Raw genomic sequence first — 13,758 nt, forward strand, 5'->3', positions numbered from 1 at the left:
TAATCTATGCTAGTAAGAGCACACTTGGTAATTTTATTCTCTAGTTCTTAGAGCGTTTGCTCTGCAGCAGGTGTGAGCTGCCTAGGTGACAATGGATCACTGTCTCCACTGAGGATTTCAAACAGTGGCTGAAGCTGTCCAGTAGTAAGTTTCAGATACGGTCTAATCCAGTTAATATCTCCAAATAATTTTTGAAAATTGTTAAGAGTTTTAAGGCCATCTTTTCTCAACTGAATATTTTGAGGTTTAAAATACTGCGAAAAAATATGCGTACCTAGATATGAATAGGGTTCTTTAGTTTGTACTTTTTCGGGGGCAATAATCAATCCACCTTGTTTTAGGGCTTCTTGATGGGCTTGATAGGCAAGTCAAAAGTAGGCTATATTCAGCGTCAGTAATCAAAATGTCATCCATATAATGGATGATATAGCAAGTAAATTTATTAAGTACATCAGAAATAGCTGCATTTACAAACTTCTGACACAAGGTGGGGCTGTTAGCCATTGTCTAGGATTTTGGTTAATAGGTTCTGCAGTTCTTTGTTTTGGCCAGCAGAGGTCTCCCTTTCCTTAGCTGATGGGGAAGGAGGAAGTTTTCCTTCCTCTTCGGAAGTGACACCATTTTAGGGTGCTTGGACATCTCTTCCATTTCTTCCCCTTCCAAAACTGGCGCCATTTTAGGGCCATCTGTTTCCTCTTCTAGGCTAACTGGATAAAGATCATTAACTGGGGGAGGCGGACAAGTCTCGTCCTCATTGTCAGAGAGGTCTGGGGTCTTATCCTTCCCCCTAGCCTGAAATGGACTAAGGTCTGGATACAACTGAGACACATCAGTCTTTGCTGGCTTTGGCTCAGGTCCCGGAATGTTATCAGGTGCTCTGGGCGCAGATGGTCTAAGTTCTTTTTCTGACCTTGCTGGACAGTCACTACTGAAATCAAAAGTATCTCGGACAAGCCTCCACAAATTGAAAGTATCAGCGGGTACCCGAGCAGGTCCATTCTTAGCATAAAATTCTTGTAAATCTTTTCCTATCTGATTCCATAATTTAACATCCACTACTCCATCTTCAGGAAACCAAGGACCAACTGTATTTACAAAATCTATGAATTTACAAAGCTGACTATGATCTACCTTAACTCCTCTGCTGCGCAGCATATCTTTAAGCATATTTACATAGCGGATTTTTCCCGGTTTAATTTCCCATACTTACCTGGTTCAATTGCCCTCCTCCTGGGTAGGTGTCCACTAGTGTCCTTTTTTTTTCAGCGGTTGTGTGAATTATTGTTAGGTTCTGTTGAGTGAGTTCAGACTCATAGTGATTTTATGCACAGCTGAAACAAACTCTGTTGGTTCTTTGCCAATCTCACAATTGCTGTTATTTTTGAGCCCATTGATGCTGTCACGGTGCCATTCCAGTTTGTTGTAGGTCTTCCTCATTGTCACTGATCTCCACTTTACTAAGAACAATGTCCTTCTCCAGGAACAGGTCTTTCCCAATAACCTAACCAAAGTATGAGAGACAGAGTGTTGTCATCCTGGTTTCTAGTGAGTATTATGGTGACACTTCTTCTAATACACATTTGTTTGCTCTTCTGGCATTTCATGGTATTTTAATATTCTTCTCCAACATTATAACTGAAATTAATCAAATTTTCTATGGTCTTCCTTATTCTTAGTCAAATTTTCACATGCATATGTGGCTATTAAAATACCATGGCTTGGGTCAGGTGCATCTTTGTCCTTGAATTAATACGTTATTGAGCACTTTAAGGAGGTCTTTTTTGCCTACTGCAACAAATCACTTGTGGATCCAAGTAAAAGGAAGTCTTTGAGAACGCAAATATTCTCTCCATTATTTTTATTTATTGGTCCAATTATGAGGATTTTGGTTTTATTTATTTTTAGGTATAATACATAATGAAGGTAGTGGTCTTTGAGCTTCATAAGTGAGTCTTTTAAGTCCTCTTTACTTTCAGCAAGCAAGTTTTTTAAATATCTGCATACCACAGGTTATTAATGAGTTTTCCTCCATATAACCCAGTTTTCAGATTCTTTGTTCAGCATAGAGATTGAAAAAGTATGGTGGACAGATACAACTTGGATGTACACCTTTCCTGTTCTTAAACCATTCAATAACCCCTTGTTTGGTCTGAGTGACTGCCTCTTGGTCTATGTACTGATTCTTCATGAGCACAATCACGTGTTCTAGAATGCCCATTCTTTGCAATGTTATCCATATCTTGTCATGAGCCTCACAGTAAAAAGTCTTTCTGGGGAAAAAAGGGGTGTGGGGGATGGGAAGCACAGGTAGACATCTTTCTGGCATTCTCTGCTTTCAGCTAAGAATCTTCTAACATAAGCAATGATATACCTCACAGAGGTTCCTGAGCTGACCCTCTGGAAGTTCTCTATCAATGTAATGTTGCAGATGATTTAAAAATACCTTCAGCAAAATTTAACTAATATTAATGATATTGTTAGATAAATTCCTCATTCCATTGGGTCGCTTGTCTTGGAATAGGTTCACATATGGATCTTTTCCAATCACTTGGCCAGGTCTTCCAAAATTCTTGGCATAGATGAGTGATTGCCTCTGTTACTGCATCAGTTTGTTGAAAGATTCCATATAGTAATGCAAACTTGAAGATGGTAGATATTTAGTCAAAAATTAATGAAGTGACTGTCACTTCAAGAAAAAAAAACTGACAGTATCTGCTGTTAATGATAAAATGCAAGCTTCCTATTACAATTTACCTAGTGCCTTGAGTCAATTCCAACTCATAGTAACCCTATAAGATACAGCAGAACTGTCCAATAGTGTTTCCAAAGGAGTAATCTTTTTGAAAACAGACTGCCACATTTAACTCCCAAAGAATTGTTGGTGAATTTGAACCTTTGCACTTTGAGTTATCAGCTGAACTCATAATCACTGAGCCACCAGGGCCCCTGCCTAAGTACATTGTAGATTATTATAAACTTTGTGATTGGTACCGTGAGTTTAACAGCTTCCCTTAACAGCTGTTCTTTGGGAGAAAGACAAGGCTTTCTGCTTCCACAAAGATTTACAGCTTCAGAAACCCTATATTTGGTCGCTGTGAGTCAGGCCCAATTCATTAGCACACAATAGCCACCACCATTATACATATGATACAGTTTCTCAAATAGTAAAATCTGTAAAAAAATCAATTATAGATGTACCATTGTGTAAAACTATAATCAATTAGCGTTATATATTATATATACAATATATATAACATATATATAATAATATGTATTGTATATGATAAAAAATAATATATAATTATATCTATGTAATTTTATATTTGTCTACCCAAAACTTCTCACTAAAAGTATGTCATGGCTTGAAAGCCTCTAAAATTAAAATCATTAGCTTAGACCTTAGTCTTTCTCACTGAATCTTTGTCTCACAGCACCCACTAGATAAGCTGTCTTCTGTGTTCACTCTGTTCACTGTGTTCACACATGGTGTGGTGCTGTGGGTTAATGTGCTGGACTTCAAGGTAGACTTGAGTCATAAGGTTGGTGGTTCTACCTTACCCGCTATTCCACGGAAACTCTATACAGGGTCACTATCAGTCGGAACTGACTTGACAGTACTTAACAATAACATTTCTTAGAGAAAAAGGATGATGTCTTGGGTAATAAGAGTTGAGTAGACAAAAGAATGGGTTCAAGGTATGTTTTGGAGACCTGTACAGCAAAGATTATAATAAGAAACAAAATGTTGCTGCCTTCACAGTAAATTTGAAATTCATTAAATGGTAACTGATAACAAAAACTTCGTAAGATAAAATGCACACAAATTTATTGAATTATAACTGTTAATTCAGTTATAAAAGGATGGATCTACACTTTCATAAACTGTAGATAAAATAATACAATGATATCAGTGGTCATATTAAAGCATGTGATATAGGTTTTTCAAATATTGACACATTTCATTATTCCATTCAGTGAACCAATATTTTCCAAATGGTCATTGAAAGTTGTTAACAGAAAACTTGCCATGGATAAAAGATCCATTCAAAGCACAAGACAGATAAATGAATCTTACTGCAAATGAATATAGCTTACCCTTCCTATCTGGAACACAGAACTCATCCCATGGCTTCATTTTCAGCCAAACAATACACAGGTTTGTAAGGGAAACAAGAGCACCAAGTGAGGTATGCATACCTTAGAAATAATCAACCATTTGAGATTTTAAAATGTAACATTTTCCCAAGCACAAAGTTTAGAAGGGTTGGGAAAGAAAAAATGGAAACAGGAAAACACAGGGAGAAAGTGGAATAAATGATGTAGCATTGAAGGGATTATAATCAATGAGATGAAACAAAATGTGTTTGATTTTGAATGAAAACTGATGATCTGCTTTATTAACTAGTACCCTATTCACAATAACAGCCTAAACAGCATACATAAAGTAAATTATCACTTGGGTTTGGGTGTAATATTAAAAAAAAATATACCCAATTTTTAAAAAAAAGTCTATTAAAATAGTTCTTTTTAAGAAAAGGGGGGGTTGCTGCATAGGTGAGTTTGGAGAGAAAGTTAGCAGTTAAAGCAAGGGATGATGACTCTTCACCAAGCGGTGCTATCTGTGATGCCACCTATTAGCCATATGTCACTACTGAGCACATGGGATGTGGCTACTTACCACTGACATGACTTATAAACTATACACTGGATATAAAAATCTCAGTGAAAAAACCAGAACCAATTAGTATAATTTTCTATTGATTACATGTTGGAATCAAGTTTAATATACTGAATTGAACATATATGATTGAGTTAACTTCATTTTTAAATCTTTATGTAAATATCAGCACATTTAAATTATGTATTGTCTTATACTTGGGGCTCACAGCTTATTTTTATTGGGCATCAGTGTCTAAATTATGTGAGAACAAATGGAAGTTTAAAAAATAAGAAATTTATGAGGAAGAATTAAAAAGCCTTAGAAAAAATAAAAATGCATAAACCGTCACTTCTGTGATTAGAATTTTTAGTTTCACAATGGTTATTTCTCTTTCTTTTTGAATATGTTTGTTTATTTTAATCCATTACAAATATCAAGCAGGACAATGATAGAAATATAATAACTATCTTTCATTAGTTTTTAGTCCTCAAAGAGCTGAACTCAGCAATTTCACAAACAGATTGAGCCCTAAAGCTCACTAACAAATCAAAATTCCCTTTGAGTAAGTAATTTGTTCTTCTATATAAAAGAAAACTTTGTCCTAAAAAAGCAAATGATATAGTAATTTATCATTTGCAAGGCCAAATTTCTGCTTCCTAATAAAGTGCATAGCATTTGAATTGATTGTGTTACAGAAGTTTACTTACAGATTAGCTACTGAAACTTGGAACATATTTTTACAGAGGAAAATTTTATACCACTTTTCTGTACCTGGATTCCTTGTGTGGCTCTGTAGGATCAGCCCTGGAATGTGAAACATGGGGGCAGCAGTTCAGAACCACCAACTGCTCCTCGGGAACCCTATAGAGGGTCTCTGTGAGTTGGAACCGACTCAACAACATTTAACAACAACAATAACATCTCTTTACCCACATATAAGTAATATTCTGGATTTACATCATCCTAAATATAGTAATAATTTAACAGCCACATGTTAGATGTATTGAACAAATATTCATTTGTTAGGCATGGAAGGCTGACTGTGTAATAAATAGAAAATGTCAGTGATATCCCTAACATATTTTCTCTCCTCCATTCTGCAGTAATAAGAGTTACATGGTTCATGGTTCATTTGTGTTCTTGACAACTCTAGTGCAGAGGTGCAGGGACTCGTCCTCCTTCCATGCTGTCTCTGACTGCTACTGTCTACTTCACTCAGAGGAACCCAACCAGAGCACTGTGGTTGTTAATGCCCATTTGGCATTAAACTGTATAGGGTCTCCAAGGAGTGGCTGGTGAGCTTAAAGCACCAACCACAAACTCACTTTGCAGTTGAGCACATTAATCCACAGTGCCATAGCAGTGGCACTACTACGGCACTAGGGACAGTTATATTTAACATTAGACCTGTGTAAAGATAAGATAAGGAGCTCTGGTAGCGTAGTGGTTATGAATCAGGCTGCGAACCTCAGGGTCAGCAGTTGGACACTACCAGCTGTTCCACAGGAGAAAGATGAGGCTTTTTGCTCCCATGGAGATTTACAGCCTCAGAAACCCTGTACAGGGTTGCTATGAGTTGGAACGACTCCACAGCACATAACAACAACAAAAGATAAGTAAGAAAATTATATTATACATTATACAATCACATATGTTGTTAAGTGTCGTCAAGTCAATTCCGACACATAGCGACCCTGTATAGGGTTTCTGAGGAGCAGCTGGTGAGCTTGAACTACCAATTTGCAGTTCAACTGGCTTGGAAGTCTGGTGAATTAACTCAGCGCCACACTAGGACTCCATTCAGATATATGGTGCTGGAGCTCTGATAGCATAGTGGTTACGAATCGGGCTGCATACCATAAGGTCAGCACTTCAAAACTACCAGCTGTTCCATGGGAGAAAGATGAGGCATTCTGCTCCCATATAGATTTACAGCCTTGGAAACCCTGTACAGGGGCGCTATGAGTCGGAACTGACTCCACGACACACAGCCACCACCGCCACCATATACCTACCCCAGTGTATTCAATCATCTTGATGCATATGCAAATATATTGTTTTAATAGTGTGTAGTATCAGAAGAGGAGATCTGGTGGGGCACTGTAAGAAAAGCACTGGACTACAAAGTTGACGGTTGAACCATACCAGTCACTCCTCGGAAACCTTATAAAGGGTTACTGAGGTGGAATTGACTCAATGGCACTTAACAACTATCTCAGGAGAAAGACCTGTTGATTGAGTCCCAACCAGCCACTGAAAACCCTGTGGGAAATAGGTCTACTTTGACAAACATGGACTCACCATGAATCACAATCTTCTCACTCTACAACTCTTTTATAAGTCTGTGCAGGCCCGTATATCATTTGCTACCAGTAAATGAATACTGAGTCTTTAGTCCTAGTGTGGCACTGCAGTTTAATGCTCCAGACTGCAAGGTCGTTTGGAACCACAAGGCTGGCAATTCATGCTCACCAGCCATTCCTTAAAAACCCTATACAGGGTCACTATGAATTGAAACATCTTGATAGCATTTAACAACAACAAAACTTTAAAAATTGAAGTAATATTAATAATGACCTGATAAAAGAATTATTAAGAGAATGAGATGAGTTTAAATTGTCATATACTAGAGTCCTTATGTAGTGCAGTGGATAAAACACTGGACTGCAAGGTCAGTTTGAGCTACAAGGCTGGTGGTTCAAACTTATGCAGCCTTCTGTGTTGCTGTGAGTCTACTCGACTTAACAGTCCTTAACAACAACATACTGAAAATAAAAATGAATGATATATTGTAAGCACAGAATAAGAATTATTTTCATTCCAATTTTTATATAAGAACATAGACTAAATTCAGTAGATAGATGAATTTGCATAAAGAACTGTTGGATTAATTTATTTTAATCTTACCTTCAAGTTTGCAATGTGTATCTGTCATCAATATATACACATCTGTAATGTGGTCAACTCATAGAATGAAGGATTCTAACCAGTCATATCCTAGATCCTTAGTCACAATGACTAAGTTGTCTGTAGCTTTGTAAACTAGTAGGGATGTATTTTCCATTTTCTTGTCTTCAATGTGTTTGTAAGTCATCAAGGAAATAAAACCAAACACATACAAAACCAACAACCATTAAAATCACCTCTGGACTTGTAGACTTCTGGAACTTCTAGATTGACAACAAATTATCTAAGATTCTCAATCAGCAAGAGTTAGCCTCCAACATGTAATAGAGATAGTATAACTAAAGTATTTGTTGTTAAGTTAAAAATAACAAACCACCGAGTCTGTTTATTTGGTAGAAAACAAATATTACCATTTTGTTAAGAAAATATAGAAATGTTAGTGAATAAAAATCTAAATTCTGCTTTTCCGTTTATTTTTAGGTTTCTGTGGTCAACCAGTTGGATATGCAAGTCATTGTTTCTAATGTACCCCCAACTCTGGTGGAAAAAAAGATAGAAGATTTAACAGAGTAATGTATTTTTGTTTATATATTTATTTTCATACAGATATAACATTAATAGGATAGCTATAAGTCATAATTGATTCAATGGCAATGGGTTTGATTAGGTATATTATTTTAATCCTTACAATATTCAAATTAAAGATGTATCTTAAAGCCATATTCTAATAATAAGTAATTGAGTCCTCGTGCGATGCTATAGGTTAATGCGCTGGACCATAAAATTGGTTTGAATTGTAAGAGGTTGGTTCAAGCTCAGCAGCCGCTCCTTAGAAACCCTATACAGGGTCAATATGGGTCAGAACCAACTTGAAAGCACTTAACAACAACATTTACAAAAATATGTAGCTTCATTTAAAGTATGTGAGGACCCTGAGACCACCGTCAAATAAAAATAAAAATTAGATGTGAGAAGTTCTTATTCAGAATGCTTTAACTGATGCATCAACAAATGTCCAAAATGCTGTATATAAGGAATATATCATTAGATCCATGATTTGAATATGTACTTTTATTTTGTGGCCCTAAGTTATTTTAAAAGCTCCTTATCTGACTTATCCAACTATTCCATGGACTACACATATTCCTCACTTATCAATTATATCATTATCTAACATTTCAAGTTTATGTCTGTATTTTAAGAAATCTACTTTCTGACTATTTTTGTGCATTAACAATGTACATCTGGCAGTGAAGAATGCTGAGGTACAAAGCAGGAGTAATGTTACTGTGATGGTTATGTTAGAGATCATCTGGGTTGGTAATGATTGTTGGTGATTTGGCAATTAGGTGATGATATCATTTGGCAATTACCATTCACTTTGTAATCTGACATGATCATCCTCTAATTTGGCATACAGCAAAGTTTCCCTTAATGACCTGGTCTTTGGAAACTACAATGTCCATAAGTGAGGAATGGGTATATTGATAATTTGTGGTGAGTTTTGTTTGTTTGTTTTTCCCAGCGATATGTCTAGATGACTGTTGATTATAAATGGTATTTTTTACAGGAGCATTGTATTAGGCCTTTTTGGTCAGCACCAACACATTGTGCTACTAGAATTTTCATTATGAGGGGCTTTCCAAAAGTTCTTTGGAAAATGTGATTAAATGATAAATGTCATAAAACTCAACAACAATAGTCAGAAGGGTTGGGAAAGGAGGAAGAATGGAAACAAGTGGGTTATGTAAATGTTGCATTGAAAGGATTGGAATCAGTAAGGTGAAATGATGGGATGATTTGTTGACTAGAAAACACATGATCTGTGCTATAAACCTTCACTCCATTCACAATAAAAATTTCACGATAAAAGTAGTAAGAAAGGAAAGGAAATTTCCCGCAAACTTTTTGAAGCCTTCTGGTGCATATATTTTTGCATATGTACGTAAAACTCTTTAATGAATATAAATCAAATAGTATTGCTACTAGGGTTCTAGTTCACACATGCCACAGGTTCTTTCCAAACAAAACATTTTTATATCTTTCTGGAATCAGTGGATAATTGTCAACAAGTTCTTTCAGCATTAAACTTTTGTTAGTCTTATTAAGGTTCCTTTAAAAAAAAAAAAAAATCTCCCGTCAGAACAGTGGCTTATGAAAAACCTGCTGAACTAGTCAAATTTTTTGAAAATGCAGTCATATCAGAAGATAATGGCAACTGTGCTTGGAAATTCCAAAGGAGAAATCTTGATAGAACACAGAATGATTACAAAGGTTTAAGATAGTAGTTTTTTAAAAAAATTGAAAATGGGATTGAAGAGGAAAAGACAAGGAAAGTTGTATCAAGGAATTGTTTTCCATCACAACAATGTACCTGCTAATTCTTTGAGGGTATCAAGGGCTGTCCTACAAGAATTTGTTGGTAAACTTTACCGTATCCTTCCTATAACCCTGATCTTGCCCACTCAGTCTTCTTTGTGTTTCCCAAACACAAAGAACAATGAAAAGAAACATGGTTTGAAACCCTTGAGGATGCCCAAACTACTGTTTTGAGGTTGTATACATCAAATAGGACAAACATTTTTGAAGAAGGACTGGAAAGGCAGAAACACTGATTTCAGTGGTATTTTGGTATTTTGAGAAACACTGGCTTCATGTTTAGAAATGTCTTGCAAAATTTCTATGATTTTGTAGCAATGCTTTTTTACTTGGTGGTAGATGTGTGCTGTTAAATCAGTTCTGATTCAGAGAAAATATGTATAGAGTTTCTCAGGCTGTAAATCTTTGTGAGTGAGAAAGCCTCATTATTCTCTTGTCCTTTTTACTTACTGTTACATGATGCTGTGGGACAATGCATTGGACCACAGTGTTAATTTGAACCACAAGGTTGGCCATTCAAATTCACAAACTGCTGCTCAGAAACTCTGTATAGGGTCAATATGAGTCAGAACTGACTCAAATAAACTAAACCATAACATATATACACATACATATATATACATACATGTGCACGTGTGCGCGCACACACATATATATGTCTATATATGTTGTGGTTTAGTATATATATATATATGTGTGTGTGTGTGTGTGTTGTGGTTAAGTACCATGGAGTCAGTTCTAACTCATAGTGATCCTGCACAGGATTTCTAAGGTTATAAACCTTTACAGAAGCAGAATGCCTCAATCTTTCTCCCGTGGAACTGCTGGTAGTTTTGAACTGCTGACCTTGGGGGTTTGCAGCCCAATTCATAACCACTAGGTTGGAGGAGTTGTGGAATAACATTAAGAACGTCGTACATGAAGAAAGCAAATGGTCATTGAAAAGATAGGAAAGAAAGATGAAAACAAAATGCATGTTGGAAAAACTCTTAAACTTGTTATTGAATGTAGAGTAGCTAAAGCAACTGGAAAAATGAAGACTAGAAGCTGAACAAAAATTACACAGGGTAGCTTGAGAAGAAAAAAAAATTACAATGAAATGTGTAAAAACATGGAGTTAGGACACCAAAAGGAAAGAACATGGTCAGCATTTGTCAAGGTGAAAGACCTGAAGAAAAAATGCAAGCCTTGCGTTGCAATATTCTATGGGTAAAATACTCAGTGATGCAGGAAAGCCTCAAAAGAAGATGGAAGGAATATACAGTCACCATATCAAAAATAAATAAATAAAATAAATGCTCAGTCATTTCAAGAGGTGAGTACCATATGATACCATATGATTAAGAAACTGTTACTGAAGGAAAAACCTCAAGCAGCATGAAGGCATATGTTAAAAACAAAGAAGGTGAGTTTGAACCACTGACCTTGTGGCCCTCAGTCCACTATTAATCCTATAAGGCCACACCAGGACAGACTTGGAGATCCTACATAGGGTTGTTGTTGTTGCTAAGTGATGGCAAGTTGGTTCCAACTCAATGAGACCATGTATAGAGTTTCAGAGGAGCAGCTGGTGGGTTTAAACTACTGGCCTTGTGGTTCACAGTCTAGTGCTGATCCTACAGTGCCAAACTAGAATTCCTATGAGGTCATTATCAGGCTGTAAATCTATACAGAAACAGAAAGCCTCCTCTTTATCCTGCAGAGCACCAATGTCTCCATGCTGTTTGGGCTTGTTCCTTCAATACCATCAGTTCTTGATCATATGGTCCCTCTTGAAATGATTGAACATTTACAGCCTCAGGAAACCTATGTAAGTTAGTTCTACTGTGAGTCAGTACCTACATGATGGAATCTTACAATAGCAACATATATTCTTGTTGACTAAGACATAATTAGAAATGTTAAGCTACTATTCTCTAATATTATTCTATTATCAAAGATTATTAAAATACCTTTGCTACTTTTCTATTTAAGGAGCTCTAGTAGCATAGTGGTTACGAATCGGGCTATGAACCTCAAGTCAGCAGTTCAAAACTACCATCTGTTCCACGGGAGAAAGATGAGGCTTATCTGTTCCGGTAAAGATTTACAGCCTCAGAAACACTGTGCAGGGTCGCTATGAGTCAGAACCGACTCCACGGCATGTTACCACCACCAACCACCACTTTGCTCTTTAGTAGTTTAATCTGCTATCATATTTAGCATTTGTTTCTCTGTTTGTTCTGTTGAGTTTATGTTGACAAATATCACTTCTGACTGTCAGTTTACTTATCTTTGACAAAGCAATCCCATTTCTAAATTGCCAGAAAAAACTTCAGATAATCTTATAAGTAAACTTTTGGTAATTATGTATAATAGCTTAGACACTAGTTATGACAAGAGCTACATTATTATAAGAAAAACATGAGTGCTTTGTAGCAATTAACTCATACTTCACAAATCTAACTTTGGTGTTCTATGAAATGTTCTATCAGGGGTGTCATCATTTATTCAAGAAATACCAATCATATAAAGTCTTTTTCACTGCTACAAAAGTAGTTGTGTATCTTAATCTATATAAAAACTACAAATAAGCAAAGTTTTAGAATTATGTCTAAATGTCTCTTGTGCTGTTTTTAAGTGCTGTCCAGTAGGTTCCAGCTCATAGTGAGCCTGTGTAGGGTTTCTGAGGAGTGGCTGATGCGTCTGAACCACAGATCCTTAAGTTGAAATCGACCTTGTGCTTGTCCTACAGTGCCATACCAGGACTCCAAATTCTCTTAGCTGCTTTAATGGCACCTGTTCAGGCAGTGTTTTTCTGATTATACCATCCAAACAAGACACAAACTCTTAAACTAATACCCTTTATTTTTCTGCTTTACATATGTATGCAATATATAAACATATGTATTTATATATTCTGCTAATTTTTTTTTTCGAACCACCATGTAACGGTTTATTATGTGATGATTTCCTGCAAGAATATAAAATCGATTAGGTTAGCATATTGAATGTATTTTGTTTTCTGCTACAACTCATGTTTTATACTGGTGGTGGTTGTGTGCTATCTAGTCAGTTCCAACACATGCTGTTGTGGTTGTTAAGGGCCATCAAGTCAGTTCCTAAACAGAGTAACCCTATATAGGGTTTCTAAGGAGCGGCTAGTGAGCTTGAACTCCTGACCTTGTGGTTCAAGCCAACTTTGCAGCCCAGCACATTAACCTTCAGGACCACACCAGGCCTCCTAATGACTTTATATATGGTTTCTGACACTACATATCTTCATGGGAACAGAAAACCTCATCTTTCTCCCCTGGAGTGACTGGTAGATAAAAACTACTCACTTTGTAGTTAGCAGGACAGCTCCTGTACAGGGTTTCTACACAGGAGCAGAAAGCCTCAACTTTCTCCCATGGAGCAGCTGGTCATTTTGAACAAATGACCTGAAGGTTCGCAGCCCAAGTATAGAAATTATATATGTAATCTCATTTTGTTAAATGATTATTAGATGAAATTTTAGACTAAAATCATGGCTTTTATTAATATTGTGATAAAATTAATGAAAATTGACAGAGAAAATGTAAAAACAAAGTATAATTCTTTAGGATCATTGAGTATTATTGTTCCTTATGTGAATATGATGATATGAATGAGAAAACTAAAGCACTTTACAATTCCTGAGAAAAAATGTATGGCTGTGGAAGGAATACTGACTTCATATAACACCGAATTAATTCTTACCTACCACACGTCTATCAGTTTCTCATACTGTAGTGGCTCTGTGTTGTTTTGATTCCAGAAGGTTTGCCATGGATATTTTAAATACCATCAGG

The 13,758-nt window shown here is 36.3% G+C and overlaps 1 protein-coding gene across 3 annotated transcripts in view; it reads left to right on the forward strand.

Annotated features, from left to right (window-relative positions):
• Positions 1–13,758, forward strand: part of PCDH15 (protocadherin-related 15) — a 1,066,306-nt gene that overhangs the window by 985,731 nt on the left and 66,817 nt on the right. For all 3 annotated transcript variants that reach the window (XM_006831105.1, XM_006831106.1, XM_006831104.1), the window contains one exon: positions 8,048–8,136. In XM_006831105.1, coding sequence (XP_006831168.1) covers positions 8,048–8,136 — 89 coding nt within the window. The remainder of the gene's footprint in view (positions 1–8,047; positions 8,137–13,758) is intronic.

Source organism: Chrysochloris asiatica, unplaced genomic scaffold, assembly GCF_000296735.1.
Source record: "Chrysochloris asiatica unplaced genomic scaffold, ChrAsi1.0 scaffold00003, whole genome shotgun sequence".
NCBI classification, from domain to species: Eukaryota; Metazoa; Chordata; class Mammalia; order Afrosoricida; family Chrysochloridae; genus Chrysochloris; species Chrysochloris asiatica.